Raw genomic sequence first — 27,147 nt, 5'->3', positions numbered from 1 at the left:
TTTATTTACATTCACTTCTCAATTTTTATTCTATTTCTCGCATGGTCTTCAAATACAGTTTTACAGGTCTTTTTCTGCTACAGATACTGTTGATCTAAAACAGATTAATGAAAGTGGCATTCCAACCTTAATGAAAATTCATAACCATGAAAGATATGTCAACATATCACTTTACAATCCTAGAATGATGGTATTGGCCTGACATTCCATAGGCTTAGACAATTAACTTCTATAATAATAACAAATTCATAGGAAGAGAAAATGTGGCAACTCCTTAAAAGCCAAGAAATAAGGCCACAAGCATCCTATGCTGTAATGTTATGCATCCAGATGAAGTAAGTCGAGTCTGGTATCCATGAAGAAACAAAACTCTCCCACCTGGTAAATCAAGGTTATCAGCTACTCAACATGCACTCAAAGCTGTATAAAAACTAGTGGCATTCAGCTTGGACTTAATGAAATCCCACAGCACAACCCCATACCTCTCTCTAAAAATGAAATGAAGTTGTTTCAACTTAAATACTTCGCTACCGCATTAAAAATCATTCACATTCTGCAGAAAAAAAAAAAAAAGAAAGAAACATCTTGCACATGACTGCACCAGAAGGCCAAACACAGCAACTCCTTACAGGCTGCAGAGAGCATTACTGCAATCTTAATGCCATTCATTACAGGTTGCAAATCAACTTCTATGCAGCTGGAGGCTTGTAAGAGCAACCAAGCTTCCTTTGTGCACCACTGAAAAAAACCCAGGAAAATTTAAACATAAGATATAGACAGCTTATGGCAGCAGGTGGAAGAAACAAAGTACTGCAAAGTGCATACCATTGTCCAATCACCTGTCTGGGACACTGGGACTACTGCTAAATACCATTTCCATTAAATGATCCTACTACCTGAATACCAGGTCCCACACCACACCAGTTCCATCCCATCACCAAGCATGTCCATCCTGGGTAAAAACATTAAACTCTTGGAACATTTAAAAGTAGATAACCATTTAAATAATGTGTAAAAATGTGCTTATTGTGGCATTTCTTATAGAAAAGTTATTTGATACAAATGTGCAGGACTTGAAGACCCTGATTTAATCAAACTAGTACGAACAGGCTTTGAAACATGGTGACTCTTCCAAGGACAAATCCCAGCTGTGGGCCAGCTCTCTCTCCCTCTCACCATCTTTCATCCATAATCCCATGTGAACATTACCAAAATTAACGGGTTCAGCAAAGCATCCTGTGAATTGCTGTTTCAGTCCCAGGAGAATGATACCCTCAAGCAGTGACAAACTGCTATCTGAAGGAAGGGTCAGTTGGGATCTGCTCCCCTTTCCCAAGATGGTCAGTACCTAGCCCTGGATATGAGGCACAGTAAGAAAGGTCAGTGCTGAGGACAGACTTGTTCTCGATTGTGGTTGTAGGTTTTTCAAAAGTGCCATCTTGGACCTATACCATTTCACTTTTCAAAAGAAAAAGTTACAAAAACCAGTAAACAAAAAGTTAGTCAGCATACATCTAGGTTTATATACACTGAGATTTACAAGTTTGTCGTTGAGTGACTTCTGCCACAGACCACTGCACATTTGTCCCTAACAAAACAAAAAGCTTGAACCAATGGTCATTAGAAGTGACAACGGGTCATTGCTTTACCAACAGGCATAAAGGTAGTAAAAAATAGAACTGTAACTACTTATCTTTAAAAATGCTGATTGACACAAGCAACCCCTCCCATTTCTGCAACTTCCAACTGCACATCCTGCTCTATGACAGGGAACAAAACCTGCATATTTATAGGCATTCTGCCAGAGACCAATTTTCTGTTGACACTTGAATGCAGAGAACTGTCATCAACCACAGCACCGACTAAGAGGGATTCCTCTGAGAAGCTATAGCCCATGCAAGATTCCTTGGCACTTCACACAGGACCAGGAGAGGACAGGGTTTCTCTTTGTTTAACAATGTTTTCAGCAGCATTATCCCCTTCCAACAAATGACAGTCTGAATGTGTGATGGGTGATTTTCGCATAGCCCCTTTTACCAAGCTGGCTTATTGCTGGCTTTGTGCAGTTAGACCATATGAAGATCCCCACCACTACCTGCCCAGCTGTTAAGGGTCTACAGTACTGGAACAGTTCACTGTCAAACACTTCAAAGGCTTCTTCCAAGGATAACAACATCCTTTGGAAATCCTTCCATTTTAGCAATTTCAAAACAACCCAGCTTGCTGTAAAATTCCAAGATTCTTTTATCATCTGGTCTCACTTCACAAAAAGCCCCACGGGAGCCTGAAGAAGAAAGAAAAGAAACAAAATACTGTAAGGGAAGAGTTACCATAAAAAACACAGACATCAAATATTACTAGAGTTCCCACCAATTTTATGAGGTAAATCAGTGATCCAATTCCACATGGAGCATAGTGCCCAAGAGTCCAGATGTATGGCAGCACAGCTGACCATGCCTAATGGGAATACACATGGCAGGCATCCACCAGTCTGAACAATCCCTCTGCACACCTTTCACTGCACACAAAAATATCTGATGTTGGCTCCAAAAGCAGCATTGCAGGAGGGCACCAAGTGGCACAAAGGAAGTGTAAGTGTGAGGTGCACAGCCAAGGCAGGCAGCCAAGCACTTCCCATGCTGAAGGTTTGGTAATTACCCACCAGTACACACAGCCAAACTTTAAAAAAAGCATCATTACCAATGCCACCAGGAAAAATATAGACTTTTGTGCAGTGTTCAAGATGTAAAGATGTGTGTTCTCAGTGCCAAATTGCTCCCTCAGTCCTGCCTATCTTCTAATTTGCAGGATAATGGCTAAAATGAAAAGCACCTTTTTTCAAGGCAGAAGCAGAAGTTTGCTGTTCAAAAGCTTTTGTAATTATTTACCCAAATCTTCCCAAGTTTGCCTTGCACCCTAGAAATGACATGTGGTTAGGAAACAAGGAATTCTAAGTGCAAGAAACTTACCATTAGCCTTTAGAGAAGAGAGCAGGCAGGCCATCATACTTTTGGCCACACTTGGATCTGTCACTTTTTTGTGGATATCAATCTTTATCAAAGATGGGAAGTTAGCAAGGAACGATTCTGGCAATACTTCTTGTTCTTCATGGAAGCTTAGCATTATTTTCTGAAAAGAATATTAGAAACAGGTATTTAATAATTATCCAGCTTTTCATTTTCATTAATCTTCATCAAGGGAGACTCCCTTGCTCATGGAGTGTACCTCCAAATCAGCAGGCTTTTCAGCTACACCTCTTGATGGCTACTTAGTTCCTCAACTGCTGAACTGCTGTCTGTACTCTATCTAGTACTGGCTAGAAAAGCTTCTCAGACCATCAAAGGAGGCATGCAAAGCTCCTTCTTAGTGACCCATACTTCAAGTGAAAGAAAACACAAGCCAACACAAAACCAGCAGTTTGCACACAGATACTCTTCTTTGTTTCTTTGCCTTTTAAATGGGCAGTTTTAGGCTGCCTTGCACCATTTACAGCTCTCACACTTCACAAACAGCTCAGATTTTCACACCAAAACCAAGTGCTCTTGAATTTGTTTTCCCTACTTAAACTGGCAAGACTTTCAGTGCTCTACCTGCAGCACGGAGAAACTAATACTACATTCTGCAGCAGAACAGAGCAGGAGCAATACTTTACTTTCAAAATGTAATTTTCTCCAGATGAAGGTGCTTTACATTTACTGCATGGATTACTACTCAAGTACACCTCATGGGTGTATTATAGCACATAGCTGTATCTGACTGGCAATTAATAATTTTACTGTCTCCTTCTAATACATCAGATGCTTTAATACATGCTCAAAGTCTTCAGAAAGGTGAAAAAACTGAATTTCATGTGAGCTCAAAAAAACAAAGACCCACTTTGGAAAGACTTCAGCATACAGTTCTGACCTCCCAGGTTATACCAACCTCTGCCTCAGACAGCTCCTTGTCACTATTTGGTTTAGTATATTTTTCTTGCATGAAAGGGATCCAAGACATTTTGCATTTCTTAATGAAGGGAGTTACATCAACTGTTCCCAAAGCATAGCCGCATATGCCATCCTCATCTTCTAAGACAAAGCAGTAATCCAGGCTGAGGGTGAGCAGACCTCCAACTAACCTGCAGGAAAAAAAATGCAAATTTCAGTCAAAAGAAGGTCTGCTTGACCAAGTATGCCCTTCAGGTTCCACAGAGGAGACTCCAGAGTCAACCAAAGAAGCTGAGTCCTCCAGTCATGGAATTAGTTCCAACAAAGCACTAACTGACTGATCAGCTGTCAAAACTCAGCTATGAGCAATATCTGCACCTCAGGATTCCACTGTTTCATTCCATACACACTGCTCTTCAGCTTTTGCTCTTAACTGTTCTGCTGCCATTATTTCCTTGCTTTCATAATTGCCTTTGGGTATTGTTTGATACCAGTTACACATCCTTTCTTAAATGCCTTTCTGCCACCCAGAGCAGACTCTCTATAAAATTCCATCTAAATTAAACATCCAAGACAAAAAAAAAATCCACTCAACATAGTTAATTTTACAGCTCATTTTTAAAGCCCCATTTTTTTAAACTTCATCTATCATTGATTATCCTTTTAAAAAGTTTGTACATGTACTTCAGAAAAAACTTGAGGCACTTGGCCTGGGAGACTGCACCTCAAAAACCTGTCAATTCTATTTTAAGAACTACAATTGGTCAGAAAAAATACCAGAGAATAACTACAGACGATGGACACTCTCATGATATACTTTCACAAAATCTGAAATAAGATACTGTGATGTACACCTTTCATAATACAGAGGTTTCAGCTATATTTATTTTCTAACAGCTCACAACAGGCAACCAGCACATGAACTGAGACATAAGTGTCAACAGTCTCTTTAAGAAATCAAAACCCCAATTTCCTGAGAGTAAATTATTTTATCTGCTTCAAATGTTCTTTGTATTCTTCCCACACACAATCCTAAAAATTAAAATTAAATACACTATCAGGACTTCATCCTTCAGAACCACCTCTACAGGACACTTGTTCCTAATACATACTTGTCTCCAATTAAATCTGGTAAACTATGGAAGGGCTGATCAGCTCCATCAGCATACATTTCTCTGCAGATCTTATATACAGATGCCTAAGGGGAGAAAAGAGATTTCAAATTAGCAGTCACATTCAAAAGAGAGTATGTCATTATCAGCTGCACTTTAACCTAGCACTGACAGGCACTAGTCACCACAGATCAAAAGTATCCATCTACGCAAAAGAAAGGCATTCCCTCCATCTCTTCCCTGAAAGTAACTCAAAGTTGCCTTCAAAAACATGGCAGGATAAGTTGAATGGCTGGGAAGGAAAGGCTGGAGGGCAACCTCCTGCTCTTATAACAGCACAAGACTAATTCTGAGGGTTAGGTACCTAAACATTCAGTGAAGACCACCACCATTGCTACAAAGTCCCTTCACAACACCTCTGATGCTCCAGTATGGCAACTCAACCTCTGCAAAGGACAGAAATATCCTGCACGTTAAAAAGTTTTCACCTGGAACTCTTTAAAAGAGCAAATTTGAATTAGTCACATCTTAAATAAGAAACTTCACATTTTTTTAAAAACAAAAATGCTTTGCATTTGACACTTTCTTCCTTTAGTTAAAGAGTAACTCCTCAGAAGAAATACTGTTTATGACTGCATGCTTAGCTGCACCTCTCATTGCTAAGGTGGTTTAGAAATATCAATTCCATTTTCTCCCAAAGAACAAGTCAGCTAAGGTGGAGGCCTGCACAAAGGTTTGGAAAAGGCTGCTTTGCTGCTCGTGAGAACAGCACAGGACAGAGCTGGCCCAGAACTGGCAGGAAAAAGAGTCTTCATGTGTCAGCCTGGTATGTCTGACTGGCTTCAAAGTTAAGACTCGTTTGAAATCCTGCAAACTCAACCTAGAAACTCCTGTTTCATCTCAGTCTACCTACCAAGACAAGATTTCAAGATGCATTAATCCCTACATTGTTTAAACTGCATCCATAAAGAGTTAAGTAACTATTGGCTGATACTTCACTTTCAAGTATTCTCCATACCACCTAATAGGAAAGAAACTACACTACATATCTATTCAGAAAACAGAAAAGGTAAAAAGCACTAATCAAAAATGACTAATGAAATTTTCTTGATTTTAAAGTATCAAAACTCCAAAGCAGATTTGACAACATTCTTTCGAAATCAGACCAAAAAGCTTCCAACTGTAACTGAAATGGCATGAATGGCTGAACCATGATCCCATTTTTCAGCTCCATTTTGAGATGTAATATCAATGTTCTGCCTATACAGCTCTGCAAATACCAGCAGGTACCACAATAACCACTGAGTGAAACAGGCATACACGCCCACCCTCAAAGGTTAATTCCCTGGATGGCTCCCTGCTGCAAGAATTCTTCTACCAGCTGGACAAATTTAACTTGTCTTTCATAAATAAGGAAGGCACTCACAGATTTAAGAGGGTGAGGGGGTGGGAGGCTGGGAATCAAGCTGTGGGTGTACACGAAGTGTTGCACAGCATATTGCTGAACCAGAGGCATATCAACCTCAGTTTTCCTCTGAGCTTGCATTTGTACTTTGTGCAAGATATCAGGACATCTGCTTCATTAGGGAAGAAGGGACTCAGCAGTAATCACTATTTCCACGAAAGAAAGTGCACGACTAACAGCAAAAGTGACAAGGGTCAAAAGCAGTTACCTCATCTTTAGGGAAGTAGGGTCGTATGGTGTACACTTTGGAAGTGGGTGTTAATGGAGGTGGTTGAAAAAAGAGGTCATTTGCCCCATCAATAGGCAGCAAACGCTGTGAAAACAAAATATTTAATATAACTGTATGAACAACAAACCCCATCACTCTTGGGTGTGCACTGCAGACTCCCAAAATAACATTTGCTACTTGCTACCCCAAAAGAAGGTGGGGTTGGTATGCTTTACAAATGCAAAGACCTTATTTGAATAGAAAATATCCAATTGGTGTTCTAAAATATGCAACTGAAACAGCACATTAAGAGTCTGTTAATCTTAACTGCTTTAAAAACTTTTTACCAATCATATCTACACTGTCTAAGAATACAGAATGTCAGGAGGAAAGGTTTGGTCTGAAGAGGGTTAACTGGCCAGAGGAGACGCTTTATCCCAAAAGCAATGCGCTGATTCAATTTGCTGCGCGCAGAGCACCTGTGAGGGGGGAAAAGTACAGCGCCTGAAAAATCCATGAACAAATCTGCACATGGTACAAACAGCAAGCTAGGAATACTGGCCAATTGAATTCCTCGCAGTAAAGCACAGTACAGCATTATTTCCAGAGGAACCAAAATTTGGAGGATGATCCTTTTTGCTCATGGAATTCCCATTGGCAGACAAGCATGCGCGCATTGTGCAATTGCGGGCGCAGGTAAAAATGCTGTGCGACCTGCAAAGAAACAATGTGAAATGTACAACTAAAGCCGCTGCGCTTCGCATGCGCGTGGGACAGGCAGCATCTCCTTGAGAAATTACTGTAGAAAGGGGAGGAAAATTATTTTAAACCAAGCTGTAAGGCTAATGGGCTTTGGACCAGAAAGCCTTCGGCAGACCAATCCTTCCAGACCTCTGATGTGCAACAAAAGGTTTCTCATAAAACAAAGAAAATGTCATTCAGTTGTGAAGTCATATTGATACCTGGAACTCTCCTGCTAGACCACCTCTAAAGGCCCAGGGTTCTTGGTCTCCACTTAAGAACTGTGCTGAAGATTGACTACGACACCCTGTTGAGATCAGATCCAAGCGGAGAAGTTACGAGAAGGGGGATTTCCTGGGTGTCTTACATGTCCAAAAAGCTAACATACACTTGTGGAAAAAGCTCTCTAACTGAGCTAGAATCCAGGGCTTGGGGAGGGGGAGGGGCTGTAATAATGTATAATTTATAAAACTTTTGTGCTTGCGCACTTAACTGCGGTACTTCAAATTTTTGATTACCTGTAACAGACAGGTGAGACAATTCAGCTACACACTTTATTCTAGACCAGAAGGCACAAGAATGGTGCCATGCAGAACTACACAGACTTCCCACACATTTTGTACACTTTTTTTGGGGGGGTATTTGTGTCAGAAACATTTAATCTATGAAAATCTGACATCTTGGAAGCTACGTGGCTCAATAGATACTACCATAAATTTTAGATCAAACAAATGCCATTATCACAGCCCCTGAAAAAAAAAATGGACCTTTCTGAAGTCACATTTTAGTACTGATTGTTTCTAATCTTGTCAGAAAACTAGGACTAGCAATATATGTAAACAGTCTGGAACAGATCAGGCAGCCAGGACAGCTGTATGAAACAGCATTCTTGCAAGAGACTACACAGATTTACACAATCCAGGCCTTCACAATACTGTTGGCACATTAAAAAGCTAAGTAGTGTTAACTGGAATTAACTCACAATTTAACTAATACACCTTGGTGGCCACTACTAGCTTTGCTTTTTGTATCTTGATTTTTATTTCCACAAGCATACTGGATGCACCAAGGACCCTGCTGCTCAACCAGCCAGCAGCAGGCCCACTGCAGTGCTTAGCTTTAGCTTGCACTTGCTTTAGAAAAGAAGCTTCCATTGGCTGTTTGATTTTTAACACCGTTCTGCCAGCAAGGCACTGCAGCCTTCACCAAGTAACATAAATGACAGCTCTGGAGAGACAAAAAAGCCAAGTGGTATCTGGAGTGGAGATCTCAACTACCCGCCTAGTTTTCTGACAAGAGGAGCAGCGCAAATACTCTTTTCCTTTTGTGGACAGCAATCTACCTCCTGTTCAAGTAACAGCCTCAGATCAGTACAGACAAGTATGTTGTGCTAGTCAGAGAGTCCCAAAGTGTGCCAAGTTTGACATTTATGCGAGTTTAGGAATATCGGTTCAATACAAACTATCCTAAGTATGGTAAATTTCAGAAACAATCCAAACACCAGAACTCAAATTTGGTTCACTCCCATATTTTAGAATTCTCACATAAGAAGATATCCTTCCCAAAAAGATTTAGTCAAAAACTTGGAAGACAGTATCTGTCTGTCCTTTGAGACTACAACTTAACTAGCACTTCCAATAATTACAGTAAAGAGCTGTGTGAATGAAGAGCTGTATAAATGAAAAACATAGTTAATGCCTTAGTCGCTGCGCAAATGTGACTTCAGTTCATGCCTGCTGTACATCTAATCTATCTGAGCTGCCTCACAGACAAAACCTTTCCATTTTAATTAATTAATGACGACGCGCTGTGAACATCTGGCGCTGTCCATCCAATAGCAGTAGAAACTTGTGCTGAGGATTCTCCCATCTGTACACAATGGGGAAGAAGACAATAGAAGTCATTAGTAATCCATAGTACTGTACAGCCACACTAATTTAAGGGACTGAATGCTAGCTGGACTTGGGAGGAGATGTGAAAAAGTGAACATCCAGTGGACCATTGAGCACACCACTGTGAAAACTAACTTGTTTGGATTTGTAATGTACTTGACTTTATATAATGAGGTATTTTCTCAAAAACCTTTACTCTGTATTTACACCAGTGATAAAACAAGCTGAAGACAAAAATGGCCCCTCTCACAGAAGCAATGTTAGCATAAGAGTATTAAACTGTACATGTGAAAAAATCTTAATTTTTCAACTATCTAATACGAGTGCGAGTACTGGAACAGAACAGTGCCAAAGTTAACAAAGTTGGTGTTTACTCAGTTGGCTTCTGCTGTGAACCACTCCAAATATTTGATGCACTTAGAGACTTGAACCTAACTTTACAGGGACACTGAAAACAATTTCAGCTGAATTTAGTACATAGTCTGATAATTCTGAAATGCAGTCTGCATTGGGCCCTTGATGTTCTCAAAGACTACAAGAACCAATGTTCCCTTTATAGAGCTTTGGCCTCGAGTTGTAAGCAGATTAAGTTATCAAGAAGAGAGCATTCTGTCTAGCTAAATGTCAACACACAGCAAGGATAGTAAAGTTGGAGGAGATGTGTTACACTTAAAAATGCACAAACTAAGGCTTTAAAAACAGCATGAAGTTGTTCGAGAAATGTTAACGTAATACAATGCTGCTGAGTTTTCCTCCTCCACTAGGCTTTCTTTGTGCTTTGCAGAAGGCAGTCTTAAAAGCTCTCCTCTTTATCAACTATGAGTTTAGGGATCAGATGTTTAATAAGCACAAAACTCGGGAATTTGTTGGGCATAGACCAAGTTGATGATTTAATAGGTCTTCTCTGTCCCTGTTTAAATGTCAATATTTAAGAATATAATTTAAAGACAATCCAAACACTAGGATTAGACCAAGGTTGTGTAATGGTTAGCCACTGTGAGGTTTGTGACAGCTACAGAAAGTGTGACTTGAGACCATCAGCTTTGCTGTCTGCTGTGTATACCAAGCAACTCCACAGCATATTCCTTACAGTTGGATTGAAACCTGAAAGTGAAATGAGGTGACTAGAATTACCCAGGCCATGCTGGTGCTATCTGCCAACTTAGGATCTCCCAAAAATCTGTCCAGAGAGCTCCACAATTTCCATTCATTACCAAAAACTATAATATAGGTTTAAAAAAAATTTAAAAATCAGCAATTTGGAAAGTGTTTAAAGGAAACGATTTTGCACCAGAATAGCCTTATGCTAAAGCTCGCATGCGCACAGGGGCTGGGAGGATCACCTTCCTCATGGCCAGGCCCATTGAAAGGTCTGTTGAAGACAGCAATAATGTTATCAAGACAGAGCAAACAGCAGATGGCTGAGGTGATCACATTTCGTAGTGTCATTTCCAATCAAACAGCGGGGCATCCAAGGAGTTACATGGCATAGTCCAGTGTGCATTCAGTCAAGAGTAAGTTAAAGTCAACACTTACGTGTCAGATGAGATTCAAGTTTCATTAGCCCAAGAAGAAAATCAAGGTCTCCAATCTTAAGCATCCAGCAGACTTCACTTTTAATAGCAAAGCAAACTCACTGCAAGCGTTGCTTCAAATAGCAAGACAGGAAAACCTTTAAAACAGGGTCAAACTAGACCCCCTGTCCAAGAAAACACATTCACCTAATGCTTCAGTTTTCCCCGTGGGCTAATTAAAAACACACATAAAAAATAATCTATCTGGGATTATAATGGCTCCCAATGCACCTACCTAACCACTGCACAAAAGATTTCACCATTGACATAATACTCTTGATATCCCAGACGTAGGAGTACATGTCATAAAGGATTGTCCTGTTGGCACAATTGGAGAGGCGAGTGAACATGCCCATCACCAAGCTGCACATCTCTTCAAACTTGGCTGCTCGGTTACGCCATTCTTCTATCTATGAGAAAGATCCACAAGATCAAACACAGGCTCCTAGGGAGGAGTGGTACTCTAAATATGGAGAAAGACTACACAATTCACTACTTCTTTTTACCAGGAGGGACTACCACACCACAAATGACTCACAGTTAGTCTCTATGGCTGTTAGAAGTCAGGCCAGTACAGGGAACACTGGTCAAATGCAGATACTAGACTGCTTTCATAGCTACATGGCACTACAGGGCTTAAAACAGTAGATTCCACTGGAGGAATGAAAATTATTGCGACCTGTGGTTCATTATACACTACCCTTCAGGTCCTACTAAGCAGAACACCAGATAAAATTGCTTGGAATTTTGACATAAAAGGAGAGAAACAAGATTTGCACTCACTTTTTCAGCATCCTTTCCTTTGCAATTTACACTGACAACACTGCTATTTGCTCTCAGCCACTGGAATTCCCTCAGCATCTGTGCACCTTTGGGTCCATGTTCATAAGGAAGGTAAAACAAGTCAGCAAGAAGCTGTAAATCCTCTAAAGTCACTGGTTCTACTGTGTAAAGAGGTTTTTCATTCGGTCCAGGCACAAAATGTTCTTTGTTAATTTGCTCATCAGTCTGCATAGGTGCAATGTCACTACCAGAGTCTTCCTGCATAGACATCTCTGGAGACTTTGACTCAACTATACTCTCCTTATCTGTATCCATTGGCTTCAGCTCCTCTGCCATCTTGGCTTCAGCAATATCTGTCAGTATCTGGTTTGCATTCTTGTCTGCATCATCTTGTTTTTCCACCACCATGTCCATTGGTTCCTCATCAGATTGCTTCTTCTCCTCCTCCTTGGCCAAGGCTGGTGAGTCACTGCTCAGTGCCGCACCCTGGCTCATGATGGGCTCCTGGTACACCGTGGTAACCACTGTTGCTGCATTTAAAGGGGATGGTGCCACCAGAGGCCCTACATCCCCTACAGAGGTTTTAGCACCACTGTGGGCCACTTGCCTACCTGAGAATAAGAAGAAACAAGTTTTTCAATATCTGCCAACTAACATTCAAATCAGCAACTCCTGCAAATGATAGATGATTTTGTTACCACAGCATCCCATCAGCACAGCTTCCTTTTGGTACTTTGCCTGTTCACTTCTGTCAATGTAACTCTAACTACTGACTTTGAGTTTTGCAAGTTTCCTTTTCACATAACTGGTAAGCAAAGATAGGATGAAGAAAAAGTTAAGAAAATTATTTAACATTTATTTTTAACTATGTCAACAGAATAAAAAGCTCTCCAAGTAACTATTTTTCCCTCCGCATCAAATGACTTGGTAAAGTTGTATTTGAATATAAAGGACAGTTCATAATAAAAGCTTAATATGATAAGCTGATGATTAAATATTTCAAATTCAAAACTGTCTTTAACCTGGGGAAAATTGAGACATTCAAAACCTTACCAGATACAGTCTTGGACAACATGCTCTAACTCACCCTCCCTGACCAAGGTCCTTAGACTCAAGACACATCCCGAAGCTCCCACTGTACAAAAATGTGTACAGTGCCAGAAGGAGCTCAGCTCATTTATGCAGACAAACTCAGGAAAATAAAACTACCTTAAAACAACTGGAAGAACGTGGAGTATTCAGGACCAGGACTAGTTTTTACAACAATCTAACATCAACTCAAAAAAAAATCTCAACTGTACTTCCAATTCTCTCAGGTTCCACTGAACCCTAGTAAAAACTGGGACTAGCAAGATCTGGACCCTTTCCTTTCTAGACCCTCCTATCAGAAATGCCAAAAGATAATATATCAAGATTGCTTCTGTTGATCAGTCAGAGCATTACAAGCACACTGCAGAACATCAAGCATTCTTCCTTTTTAATTAAGGTTCCCCAGTTACCAAGGCAGAAAATATTTCCAGCCAAGGTGTATGAATTGCCAGGATCTGTAAGATATCCTTAATCTAAACACAAATACTTAACATCTAACACCATTTTTCTACCAGTCCCAGAATAATACCAAATCATACTCACTGCTGTATTGCTGAGGTACTCCAAATTCCTGTAACCATTCCGTTAAGGCCAACTTCAGGGCCATTTGTGGGCTGTAGAGAACATCTGTTTCAATATCTTCATCACTCCCCTCATTTTCCAATTTAATCTGGATCGAAACCGTGCTGTCTTCAGTATCAGCTACAGAGACAAATTTTAGAAGTTAGCAGATTAGTTTAATTTAAAATAGCAAAAATAGACGTCAGACAAGGCATTCAGTAACTCAGGGGCTCACTTGACAAAAAGGACAAGTTACTAGATTCTAATTGGAAAAAAAAAGAAAATGATGGTCACCACCAATGTCAACACAGAAACCAGACACCTTGGCATTCAGGGTGCCTTCTGATCTGAACTGCTGCTATCCCAATGAAATCATATCCATGGACACATTTCAAACTTGGGTATTAAAACTGCTTTCAAAGAGCATTAATTACATAACCTCTCCAGACTAAGAAATTCTTTGATACCATGTGCTACAGATATGCCCCAGGAAGTCAGCAAGATCATTATCTTTCAGGCAACTGCCATTTACTTATGGAAGAGAAAAGGCTGGGTGATCAATCATAAGAAGCAAAAGTTGGGGAGGAAGAGAGAAAATCATTAAAACCACAGAGAATTGGTATGATTTATATGGTTAAGCATAGATCCAGCAAACAGTTACACATACTTACTCATCACCACATCTTTTCTCACTCCATTCATGTTAGACTTGTACCAGGTTGCAAGCGTGTGAATGGCAACATAATTGGCTTCAAATTCACAGTTTGGATTGGTCAGAACACCCTTGAGTCGAGGGATGAGTTCAGTTGACCGACCCTTGTAAGGCCCAAGAAAAAGCCTCTTCTGATCATAATCATTAGCATGAATGTTATCCCAGATAACTGGGGCTCTCCTGATGATCTTAGAAACTTCTTCAATGGATTCTACTGGAATGTCTTTGGATACAACTTTCGGACCTAAGCAGGAAAGAGGATGATCAGAGGGCTTTGCATATATTTGAAGATTCAACCCCCAAGTAGCTGGACAATTTATTTCACAAAATACTTATGAGAAAATACTTAACACCAACAAAATAAAAGAAATAAGCTATCAGTCTTTACCTGTCCATAACACTTCAATTCCAGGGAGCAGTTTTTCTCCTACAGTCCGTAAATATGGTGACTGGGCAACATTTGGATAACAGAAAGTTCCACAGTACTCTGCACAGGAAAAGAGAATGTCACTGTCATTAGAAGGATGCACATGTGTGACAACATACCCAATTGTCCCACAAACACACTGAGAGAATACCACCCTTGGAAATGAAAAACATTTATAAAATTAATCAAGTAAGGCCCAAAAGTCTAAAGTATAAACAAAAAGGACATTATGAATGACATTCAGCATAAATATCAGACACAAATGGTAGTGAATTATTTTAAATTGCTCAAATGTCAAAATTAGGAAAAAATTAATCAAGTCCTCAAGTACAAGGCCTATTACAGCAGATAGTATCCAAGAGAATGAGAAAACCCCAACACTCATTACAAAGTGCAAATACCTAAAAACTGTAACACTGGAACATATATCTCTAAAGTTAAGGTCTGCAACAGAACCACAGTGTAATAGGATAAACTAAAAATAATTTTTGATAAAAAAGCAACTCGGTGACTAGTGAAGTGAGCAATCTTATTAAAAATAGGAACCAGTGACAGCCATAAGCACAGACTACCTCTACTTTAAAAAATTCTTAGAAACTAACAACCTGCTAATTCAAGAAGCAAAGATTTCAGTTCAAGTTAGGAAAAAATAAATTTTCCATTAGCCTAATTCTCAGTTCAAACTTCTTGAACTGTTCTATCAAGCTGCCTTATTTGCTTGGCATTAAGCCTTCCAGAGATTTATACATTTGGAAAAATCTTTGCATACATCTGAATAATCAAACTTTTCTTTGTAAATCAATTTCTTCAATCAACCCCAAAATACTCCTTAAGGCACTTATTAAATGTTAAACCAGGTTTTCAAACAGTAAGGTAACAGTCCCCCTCCTTTAAGGCTCAATGAAAATATTCTCCTTGTTTTACCTGTAGGACAGAAAAGGAATGTGTCTGGTTCTCCTAGATATTGATAAATTTCATTTGTGATTGAGACTTGAGCATGAGCAAAAGAACTGAAAACTTCTTTGTCTGCCGCACACATGTTGTGATCAATATCATCAAACAGCAGTGCAAAAGATCTGCAGCCAAACTGAGAAACCTAATACAAGAGACAAGAGTAAAACCCTTAATTTGTTAAATTATTATTGCTTCTTTTAATCCAACTGTAGGATTTTTAGATCTAACCTTAGAGACAGCTACAGGAACAGGGATATAGTTCTATTCACAATGAATGCCTGTCTCTGACCCATAGCTCTGCTTGTCTCAAAGATTAGATCTTTAAAGACCTGCAATCTGTTCCAGTTTTAACCATCCAAAGCTGATCTCACAGGATGGACAGCTGGGAAAAAAGCTAATTCTGTAACAGCTCTTGGACAAAGGAGAGGAGTCAGGAGAACAAAGAAGATGTGCATGTCAGGTCTGCAAAGGCATTTATTGTGGGCCCGCGTTCTTGCTTTAGCAGTGCATCTTGGCTTCAAGATTCTGAAATACTATGAAGACAAAAATAGCCTTCAGCATCCAATACAAGATGAGAACTTTTTAAAAATCAAAGTTATCACTGGCTACTTTTGCAAAGCAACTTGAACACATCCATTGGAATCATTCAGAGACACTCAAACTAACACCAGTGCTGAAAAGGTTCAAGGAGCTGGTGAAAAGCTGCAAGAGTGAGCAAGGAACTGGAGCTTCCAAATTAAGCAGCACTGGAAGTGTGCTAATTTTGTGTCATCCTTACCTGGTCCAGCTTACGTTTCAATGTGGATACCTCTTTAGGATTGGAAAAAGTGATGTCAAGTCCAGGTGAGATTGCATAGATGAATTCTATTTCATGTTCTCGTGCAGCTGATATTAGAGTCATTAGCTGCTCTGGAAATTAAATCAAAATATTTCAGAAGGACTCAATTAAAAAATTTCTCAGCCATCATCTAAAGTGTATTATAAAGTGCAGATACCTCTTCTACCATAATTAGAAAAAAGAATTGCTGGAATTTCTTGAAACTAACACAGCAAAGAACACCAAATTATTTGGAAGATTTTTCAGCAATTATGCCAAAAGGAATACAACAACTGTCCTTGTATTCTCATTTTCCATATTAAAATTTTTATAAAGATCTTAGCAGTTTTCTTTATGTCAATGCTGTGAGACAAATATGGATATAGTCTGTCTCCACAGTACATACAACAACAGGTCTAGAATTATTACTCACTTTTTCCACACATACTAACAATTTATTGCAGTAATATCACCCCATGTGACAGAGGTTCACATACCACTCAGATGACTGAAGCTTGGGCACATGAAAAAGTGGGGTGTAACATCACCATGTTACTACTTCATGTGCAGAAGTAGTTTCCTTAAGAAGCAAACTTGCAAGTGAATCTTTCACAGAATCAATAAATACTTTTTATAATATGAATAGAATTAATAAATATTTTAGCATACTTAACAATCTTTGCTGTTATATTACCTTGCATTATCCTTTATTTTTCTGCATTGATCCAAAGAGGCCTCCAAGAAGAATTATTTAATTTCAAGAGAGTCTAATTTTTCCCCTCACCCTATAATCCCTTCAGTCTAACAAAGCATCACAAATCCCATAAACACCAGACGTGGATAAAACAACTCATACTAGCGTGAATAGATCTTTTATGTTCTGACTAACTGGTCAAGAGCTGTTTTTCTAACAGGTACTCTTTTCATTGAGACAAGGACTTAATGAATCACATAAAAGGACGTGCTATTTGCTCATCAATCTTTTTTTCCTTTCCTAAAGCAAAAAATTTCTACTTCAAAAAATGTTCAAAAGACATTCAAGAGCCAGAGGAATACGTCTAAGCAACCTTCCCCACGACAAAAAATAAATCCTGCAAGACAAAGCCTTAAAAGCAGTTTCAGAAATCATCTGCAGTTATAGTTAAAAGAAGTAAATCCATGCTTGTTCCAAATCTCCCATAAACACACCTGCAGGGTACTAAAAAGAGGCTTTCAGTCACCTTTGGGAATGGCTACTGTGATTAAACACACACAAGTATACATAGCAATAACCAATTCATTCAAAAAATCTACTTATAGAAAGCACAGAGGAGAAATAAAGGCAATTACCCGCTTCCTCCACGGAGTACATTTCTCGCCAAAACATCCTGTGCTTGTAGTCATCCTTTGGAGCATACAGGTATGTATTCAGTCCCCACTTCTGCAGCCTAAAAACACAGGAAAAAAGCCTTCCAATAGCCTACAAATTCAGGAATTCTGTGTTTTATTTCATGTTATTCTTTTACTCAATCGGATTTTTTTTCTTCACTGAACATTGTGTTATATTATAAAGTCACAGTAACTTTAAGCACAAATTATATTGGACAAATTTGGTATATGCAAGATAAAAAGGTGAATACAAATCCCAAGAATACAGATATTAAGCAGAAAGTTGCTCTAGGTTACAACAATAATTCTTTCCAGACTTAAGTGGAAGTTTATGATTACATTCCGATGGAATGTGCTGCAGTAAGAGGAAACATGACTTGCCTTCTAAAAAGTTCTTTCCTCTGCTCCATCACCCAAGGTCTTCCATAAAATCCTACGGGCAACAAGATTAGAATTATCCAGTTAGATTATGCCTGCTTCATGAAACTTTGTATTACAACCCACCATTTTCTTCCTCTTTTGCTACATTTGTCAAAAAGCTTCCCAAAGTAGAAAGGGAAAGAGAAATAGTTAGCATGAGGAAAGTGTAATAACCTAAAGTGATCTAAATTTAAAATGCAATTATAACTTGCTTTATTTCTTATGATCTAAGGTCTTATAATTTTGGCCACTGAAGCAATTAATTTTCAGAATGCAAACTGTGCTCCTGAGCATATGCCCTTGACAAGTCAAGTCAGCATTTTTATGGCAGCAGTCTGAACAGTTATAACCTAATTAAACTACCACACCAGACACCCACAAAATAGATTTGACTTTAAGGTGAACACTGAAAACACTTGAAAATATTTACCAGCTCAAAAATGCTTAACTGGTGGTACAGACTAGGATTTATATAAGCAGAATATATAAATACATACTGCAGAAGATGATGTGTAATTTAAAAAAACGTGCATATGAGTCAACAAAATGCTTAGGATTTGATTTCTCTTATTCTGTTCAATAGGATCTTTGTCAAAATTAATTGCAAACTGATGTCCTACTTTACCATTTCCACATTTTACAAGCTAATACTATGTCTTTGAATAATCATATATAAAAGCATCTACTCAAGTGATTTTAGAGTGTATTGAAAGTCATACAATTCCCTGGAAATTGCAACTGCTTCTGGCTTTAAATCTAATCTTTCCATTCTAGAAACAATACTTTAAAAAAGCACTCTCTATGCCCTCTTAGTCAAGCCAACTCACTTAGACCTATGTGCAAACAGTTCAACCACAAGTGGGCACTTCAAAACAAAGCTTCAGCTTGCAGCCCATGCAAAGACCAGAGACTAAAATAACATGAAATTTAATAAGCTCTTCCTTTCAAACAGCGTGGCCACTCAGTGATGAATGACACTACTAAAACACAAAGCTCTCAAGTCCCCCTACAACGCCAGTTCAAAAGGTAAACAGTATCTCCATTTCCAAAGCTATTCATCCTCGTAAATCAGTAAATATTGTCTCATCGAGGACACAACCACCCTACTACCTTCAAAAACTCCAAACTGGTGCAACTGAAGACATTTTCTATATATTATATTTCAGTTACATGCTAAGTGTACAATGCTCTTTTAAGAAACTTAAAACAAGAGGCTCAAGTTTTAAGAATTATTCTCTCTAAGAGTGATCTCAAACTGCCTGGCACCACAACGTGGCAAAACTGAGCAACTACTCCTCCTCACAACTGCCCAGTGCAAGAGGGAACAACAAGAGAGAGCTGGGAGGCCTGAAAACCTCCCAGTTTACTTCATCCAGAAGGAATTTCTTATTTTCACTATAGTTTCCAAACTCTGACTGATGCTGCGCTGAGGAAGCTCAGGAACTCACAAAAGAAGTGAAATCCTGTGAAACCTAAAGAATTTCCCCTATGCCTCATAACTTGTTCATGACACTTTTGCTTTACTTATAATACCACTGTTTCAGACCTACAAGCCTAAAGCAGAGTACAGCCTACCATTACAAAAAAAAGAGAAAATCAGTTATCAAAAACTAATTAAATAAGGCTGAAGAGAACTGGCTAAACTGCAACAATACTTTTCCATCTGTCACCACATTTCTTAGGTTACTACGGTCACCAGCCAAGTACAATTCTTGGATCTTTCTGTCTAACTAAAAAACTCGACCTAGTTTTGTATTACTCCCTCAGGACTGTGTGTCAGGTTAATACAAAGTCAACAGATTATGCCAAAATACCTTATCCCATTACCACGCTCTCCATCACTAAAAGTCAGGACATCCTAGAGGCAGTGCACCAAAGCTTTGCATTCAGCAATCTCCTAGACCTTATTACTGTGCAAAGAGTGAATTTGGTAAGTGGCACACACTCCTCACACCCTTAAGAGTGCATCCCCAGTGTCTGGCCAATTGCCCTCTGCCTTTTCTACCAAGATCCAAATCTTCCATCTCAGCACTCTAACCTCACCACACCTTACTCTGTGTTAACCACTACTTTATGCTTAAGTATTTATCTACACTTCTGAAGTTAATTCCTGTTTTTCTCTTAACTCTGTAATTCCCTTGAGTCACTAATGAGACAGATGTTTTTACTCACTACCGTTTACCTCCTTCACCACAAGTTTGTTTTTCTGTTGGTGGTGGCTTTTTGTTTGCCTTTTTTTCTCAACACTCCCCTATTCCTTTTTTCCCGTACACACATTATTGTCAGACTGGTAACTCCTAACCAGTGTTTGATGGCTTCTTCGGGCAGAGGCCATTTTCTTGCTTTGTTTTTTTGCACAGTACACTCAGGAACACCTGCAACAAAATATATGCTGAGGCAACCAACGACGTAACTAACATGACAAGAAAATTTATTACGGTATTCTCAGTGGTTTCAACAGAAACCTGGATGAACAAGAGACATTCCAGGCGTATCAGCAGGAACATGAGAAAACATGTTGCTACAATCTGTGTTTTTCTTCACTCTTATGTGTCTCCAAAGCCCTTAACTTGGTATCTACCTTCACAGAATTAAGTCCATTAGCAGAAGAAAGGCATTTTTCTCTACACTGATTGTATTTAAGCCTTACCAATTCACCTCTCACGGTCATATTTACAGAACCCGAACAATTTTTTAAAAGATACAAACAGAAAACAGTCTACAAAGCAATGCAGATACTGACTTTGATAAACGGCCTGTTCCCCTCTCCATTCCATCTGCTAATAATTTTTGTTTTCCTACTGGAAAATCATTATTGGTACAGAAATAATTTGAGATCATGGGAAATAAAACTATTTAAAACCAACTGTTACACTGGGAATAAACCATTTTTCCTGCTGACTTTCAACCACCTACCTTAACTGATGTGTCAGAAATGCATTATTGAGAACTAAAAAAGTCCCTTTATTCTGCAGTTTCAAGAACAATTTAAACCTTTTAATGGTGCAACTATGCTAAAAGACGGAGGACTGTTCTACAATTAAAATGAGATGCTAACATATTTTAGAGAACAAAGTGCATTTAATTACTGAGCAGAAATCCACGGAATCACCTATTTCCTACTCAGGACTGAAAGTGAGCCTCTGGGGCGCAGGAAGAGCACGTACACCCGAGATAATCGCGCTCTGCTCTCCCACTTCCCCCTTTAGACACGTATGAGCAAGCGAGCCCCAGCACCGCCTCAGCCTCTCGGAGGAATCATCGGCGCGCTGGGTGCCGGGCCTGCCCTCGCCCCGCCGCACAGCTGCCATCAAAGGGCGCTCCCCGCTCCGGCACAAACCCCGGGGGCAGAAGCCCCGCCCGGGAGCCGCGGCTCCTCCCCACCCTGGCGGAGTCCCGGCCAAGAGCCGCACGGCACCTCCCCGCCGAGCGGGCTCCTCCGGGCGGGGGAGGAGACGGCAAAGCAAAGCCAGCTGGGACCAGCCCACCCCCCGTCTCCCGCGGATACCAAACCCCCCGTTCTCCCGCACCCCGTCTCCCAGGGGAGACCCCCTCTGAAAGCTCTCACCTTCGACGACTCCGCAGAGGAAGCGGCGGGAGCCCAGCGCGGTCTCCGTCTCGGTGTCGGTCTCCTCGCCCCCCGGGACAGGCCCTGCCCCGGCGCCCGGCGGCTCTAAGGGGGCGCCGGGCACCCCGGCCGGGTTGGGACTGCCCTGGGGCTCCTCCAGCGCCGCCTGCCCCTCCTTCTGCACCATCCTGCCGCCCGCCGCCAGCGCCGCCGCTCGCTGGGCCGGGCCGAGCCGGGTCCCTGCCGTCCCCGCTCCGCAGCCCCTTTGTCTCCGCCGCTCCGGGGCCGCCGCCGCCGCCGCTTCCTGTTTACGGGGCGCTGCGCCTGCGCGGGGAACCGGCCCCAACCGGTCCGCGCCGCTCCGCCCGCAGCCGCCCCGCTCCGCAGGACCGCCGCGGAGGCAGGGGAAGCGTCTGACTCGGCGGGAAGGAAGCGAGGGACGCGGGCGGCCGGGACGGCGCCGGTGGAGTGGGAACAACGGGCTGGGGCGCGGGAGGCTCCTCAGGGAATGAGGCGGGCGGGCGGCGCGCGCGGTCTGCGCAGGCGCAGGACGCGGGAGGGCGCGCACTGCGCGTGCTCGGCGGGGCCGGCAGCGGGAGGGGCGAGGCCGCGGCCGCCTCAGAGCGCTTGCGCGGGGAGGCAGCGCGCACCCGCGGCGCACGCGCGAGGGGCCGCGGGGACTGAGGGGGAAGCGGCAGTGGGACAGCACGCATGCGCACTGGGGTTTGTGTAGGGAAGCGGCGCCGAGGAGGGAAGGAGGGTGGAGAGGGAAGTGTTTACCACCGCTCTGCGCCTGCGCTTTGGGGCACAGCGCCCTGGCAGGAGCGCGCCTGCGCGGGAGCGGAGGGCGCGCGGGCTCCCGTGAGACGTGCCCTACTTCTCGCGCTGCCGCGCAAGCGCAGCAGGGCCCGCCGGGGACAGCGAGCGGCTGCGGGGGGACAGCTGCGACCCGCACGGCGCGGCGCGGGCGATGGCACGGCTGGAGGTGTGTCCGTGCCTGGAAGAGGCCACGAGAATGATGAAGGCGGGATGGTATTATCAGTAGATCAGAGGAGGGCTCTGACGTCACACAGCGCCTCTCCTACTGCAGCCGCAGGGGAGCACCCCAGGGCTGAGGTGACCTCTCTTGTGACTGTGGGGAAATTCCGGCAAGGCGATCCTGGCAGCGCTGGGCAGGCTGCAGCAGGTGCCAGCCAACAAGGAACAAGTTAGCAAAGAGCTGCCGCAAGCCCCAGCTGGCGAGGAAGGGCTGGACAAGGCCTGCAGACATCGGGGCAGACACCTCACGTTTCAGCCACGTTTCCCTCATTCCCACTGATAGCAGCTCGGGCGCGACGAGAAACCGAAGGCGGCCGCGTTTCCGGCACCGGCAATGCCCGCGCTCGGGAAGCTGCAGCAGAGCCCTGGCCAAGGGGCATCTCTAGTTACCACCATTAGCAGGCCAAGGCTTTCAATGAGCAAAAATAGAAATTGTACAGATACCCTAAATAGGAACCGACTAAATTGTATTGACACATGAGCAGACTTTACAGAAGGGTTAGAGAGGAGAAATGCACTGAATCTGGGTGGAGAACACCCAAGACTTTCACACATCTCTAGAGCTCGGTGGTGACCACAGGGTCACAAAAGACCCTGAAGAGGTGCTCATAGCTCTGATTATGGCAAAATGATCTTACAGTAATAGTTCTCCCAGTGTTGCAATCTCATCCTTTTACAAAATGCTTGTGTTTCTAGGCAGTATTCAGGATGCTGGAGTGAATCACTGCCCCAGGCTGCATCAGCTGCCTCATCCAGTTGCTCAGCTGTTTTACCACATAGCTACTATTATCTTTTCCTCTGAAAGCTGGGAAAAACTTGCCCTTTTCCAGGGATCCATCAGCTCTTCTCTCTGTTCTCATCATAGACCAAGTGACTTGGCTATCCACCCTTAAATGCCACCTCCTACTAACAAGGGTCATCCAAGCCCTGGCTCACGGCAGTTTCTCATGGCAAGCTGAAGGCACACCTAAAGGATCCAGGCCTCCCTGCCCTCAGGCCCTTCCTGAGAGCCCCTTTTGGGGAGGACTAAACAGATTATTTTTGACTCCCAGCTCTCCCACCCCCCACTCCAAAAGCTACACTCCCTGCACAAATCTTTTCCCATTTGATGTGAAAAGTCTACAGCAGCATTCCAAGGCTGAGCCCCACAGCGCTGTTTTTCCCGCTATCACCTCAGCCTCTTTCCTGCCTTTCACCCTGGGGACAAGGACCCAAGGGATCCCATCAGTGGCTCACAGCATCCCTGTGCCACAAGAGGGCACATCAAGCCCTTGGATGTCATTGCCCAAAATAGCAACCAGCCGAACAGAGCTCAGGGGACAGGATATACCGGGGAAAGTGGGTTAGAGGGGAAAACGTGCTCAGGCCCATTCATACTGCCATACACAGCCCTGGGTGATGGCCAGCAGCCCAAAAAGGTCCCTGGAGGGTCAGAGGCTGTGGAAAGATCAGACTTGCTGCTTACCCAGTCCCACAATGGTAATTTCCCCCACAGCCAGAGCCCATCCTTTTAAGGCTCTGTTTGGTCTTCAGGCAGCTCTTTGCATTGAGCTTTCAGTTCCTGGACCACAGCCTGTAGAATGCTGGACCATTCTGCTGTCCCACATCAGGTCCATTGCTCTCTTGTTCTGCTACTTTCTTACTTACATGACTGTTTACTTAATTTTTCCCAGTTTTCAATGCAGGACCTTTCCAACAACCAGTAATTGCCATAAGAAAACCTCTTCCCAGTCCATACCTACCTCCTCAAGGTGGCAGGTGACCATGTTCCTGTTAGCTCAGCCTTAAATGCCACATCCTAACAAGGGTCACCTGGTCCCTAGCTTGGTTCACCCAGCAGCATCTGTGGCAAGCTGAAAGCACACCTGGCAGCCTGGCTCCTGAAATGTGACACACTTGATGCAAGAGCTTTTTAACCTTAATATCTCCAGCCTCTGAGCAGGAGAAAAATGCAACCAACAGCATGGCTAAGCTCAGTGTGCACCCTGTCCCCCATGCAACCTCCCAGAGCACCCATGCAGAGCACCCTGACAACCACAGCACCCCAAAGAGGATACCAGCCCTCTGCAGAGACCTGCCCTCCCATGCCAGGCAGCTGACAGATGCAAAGACAGAACAGTAGTGTGCATAGCGAGTGTGGTTAGATTTTATTGGTTTTTTGTTGGTTTTTTATTTTGTTGTTTTTTTTTAACTCATATAATTGTTATAATACAAAATATACAGACTGGAGATGCCAAGCGGGTTGTGGGTCACCATGCCCTGGGGCAGGGGGTCACACCATGCGACCTACAGCGTGAGGGGGGAGGCGGCAGGTGCTCCACATGGCAGCGAACAATGGGTACCCCAGAGAGCTGGGAGGAGGGAGAACAGGGCCAAGAGATGGAGGGGTAAGGCCCTCTCACCCTTAGGAGAATGCAAGTGGGAGCTCAGCCTCACAGCAAACCTAGGAACAGGTCTGTGAGATGAACAGTGTGTTGAACGAACCTAAAAAACACATCATGTCTGCGAGATAAATAATGTGTCAAATGAGCTTAAAAAACATGTGATATCTGCAAGGGCTGGGACAGGGATGGTCCCCCTGGGAAGCAGCCCCATAGCTTTGGCTCAGAGCCCCAGGGGTTAAATTCTAATGTCTCCAGCCCCAGGGCCTCAGCCCTGGTCTGGCCCAGCATGGGTGCTGATCCCAGACACTGCAGCTCAGGCCAGCCCAAACCACCCCTGGCCAAGGACACAGAGAGTGAAGCCACAGTCGGGGCTCCCAGGGCTGGGTGCATTCCCAGTGCCTGTGAGGGGCTTCTGGAGTTGGCATGGGATCACTAGCCCATGGGTATCACTGTCCCAGCTGTGACTTGGAGTGGTATGTGGGCAGGACAGGCCTGTCTGCACACACCCATCTCCAAGGAGCTAGTGGTGACAAAAACACCCAGGGTCCCCATCCCCAAGGTCCCCAGGCAGGCTGTCACACGGCCATGCTGGAAAAAGGAGAAGAGTTCCCTGCCCCAAGGTGATCCTCCAGCCTGCCAGCAGCATGGCAGTGACTCCTGTCTAACCCCAGCCTCGACTTTCTCCTCCAGGAGCTGCCAGCTCAGCCATGTCACCAGCACAGGGCTATCCTGTGGGGACACCTCTCTGCCTCATTGCTCATTCCCCCATTCCCAGGGCAACAGGTGGGCTGGGATGGGCTAGGACACAGGAGCAGGGCAAGCCCAGCTGCAAGTGATGCCAGGAGCATGGCTGCCAGCCCTATGGGGCCAGAATGGCCACCAGAGACCAGCCCATCTCCCTCTTCCACATGTCCCCATACCCTGGCTGTCACATCCTTGGGAAGGGTTGGAAACGGTGTCTCTCCACTGGAGCCTTAAAGTGGATCCCTGGGGTTTCCCTGTGCCAACACCCCAAACCTGAGGGACAGGGGCTGAGGTTGCAGCTCTCCCAGCCCTGCATCATCCGTCCTGGGGGACAAGTGCCACAAGTCACTCAGAGTCCCTTTAGCCTCCCCTCTGCCCCTGTCAGGAAGAGCCTCTATCAGGAAGAGTATTCTAACCAGGATCCCTGGGATCAGGAGATGCTCCCCACGGCTCATGCAGCAGTGAACCCCCAGGGCTCGTGTGGCTGCCTTCTCCAGGCACAGCCCCTCTGCCCACCCACTGGCCCAGGACAGGGAGGGTGCTCGGTGGCTCACAGTGGACACACCGGACATCTTCCCACAGCAGGGCACAGCCAGGGCAGGGGAGGAAGCCAGGGCACTGGCTGTGCCCATTCCAAGACTTTATTGGTTTCTAGACAGTGCTGCTGGAGGATTTGGGCTGGAGCTGGGGGCTCCTGGGACTGGGGAGGATCAGTGTAGGCGAGCTGTGGCTGCACAGGGTGGTGTGCACGGGGAAAACCTCTACTGCAGCCTAAGGATGCATCTTTTCCACCGGGATTGGGTGCAGGGAGGTCCATCCAGGTGAAATTCTCATCCTGTGCCAGCCATGCCCATGCTCCAACATCTGGGAGCACCTGCCTGGGATTCCCCGAGGAAAGCAGAGCTGGGCCAGGGGAAAGGGAAGATCTCGGCACCGACTGCAGCCCAGGGAAGGAAGGCCCCTTTCCATGGGGGTGTCTGTGCAGCCGGAGGAGGGGAGTCTCAAAGGAAAAGTCAAGAGAGAGAAGGTTCTGGGCCCAGTGTCAGGAGAGCTCATCTGGAGGCAGGTCCGGGAGCTAAATCACGCTGTCGAAGAGCTGCATGGATCGCATGATGTTCTCATCCTGTCGGGAGCAGGTAGGAAGCAGGCAAGTTGGGCACAGAACAGCAATCTGGGCAGCTCCCCCAAACCTGGCTTTACCCTCATGGCAGCTCTGGCACATGGGACAAGAGTCCCAGGGATTACAGAGCCCTAGTGGGATCCATAGCTCTCCTCATCTCTTCAAGGATACTGGCATGGGTACAGTTCCCAAAGGAGAGCCCCAGCCTTGCCCCTGGGAGCCCTGGCTTCACTCCCTCTCTGCA

The 27,147-nt window shown here is 43.7% G+C and overlaps 2 protein-coding genes across 3 annotated transcripts in view; both read right to left on the bottom strand.

Annotated features, from left to right (window-relative positions):
• On the bottom strand, window positions 1-22,171 carry OGA (O-GlcNAcase). The gene is made up of 16 exons (XM_030950928.1): window positions 21,618-22,171; window positions 18,011-18,062; window positions 17,591-17,688; window positions 16,223-16,353; window positions 15,415-15,586; window positions 14,452-14,550; window positions 14,023-14,307; window positions 13,334-13,492; window positions 11,702-12,312; window positions 11,154-11,328; window positions 7,674-7,759; window positions 6,712-6,816; window positions 5,039-5,124; window positions 3,925-4,117; window positions 2,970-3,129; window positions 1-2,284 (listed from the first exon to the last, which is right to left on the bottom strand). The coding sequence occupies exons 1-16, from the start codon at window positions 21,802-21,804 to the stop codon at window positions 2,148-2,150; spliced, it is 2,736 nt and encodes a 911-aa protein (XP_030806788.1). The 5' UTR covers window positions 21,805-22,171; the 3' UTR covers window positions 1-2,147.
• Window positions 22,172-24,784: 2,613 nt separating this feature from the next.
• The window catches only part of KCNIP2 (potassium voltage-gated channel interacting protein 2), a 43,991-nt gene continuing 41,628 nt past the window's right edge, over window positions 24,785-27,147 (bottom strand). For both annotated transcript variants that reach the window (XM_030951010.1, XM_030951011.1), the window contains one exon: window positions 24,785-26,906. In XM_030951010.1, coding sequence (XP_030806870.1) covers window positions 26,859-26,906 — 48 coding nt within the window. In that variant the 3' untranslated portion in view covers window positions 24,785-26,858. The remainder of the gene's footprint in view (window positions 26,907-27,147) is intronic.

This window comes from Camarhynchus parvulus, chromosome 6, assembly GCF_901933205.1.
Source record: "Camarhynchus parvulus chromosome 6, STF_HiC, whole genome shotgun sequence".
NCBI classification, from domain to species: Eukaryota; Metazoa; Chordata; class Aves; order Passeriformes; family Thraupidae; genus Camarhynchus; species Camarhynchus parvulus.
The sequence above is the reverse complement of the archived record's forward strand: the minus strand, read 5'-3'. Positions and strand labels throughout refer to the sequence as shown.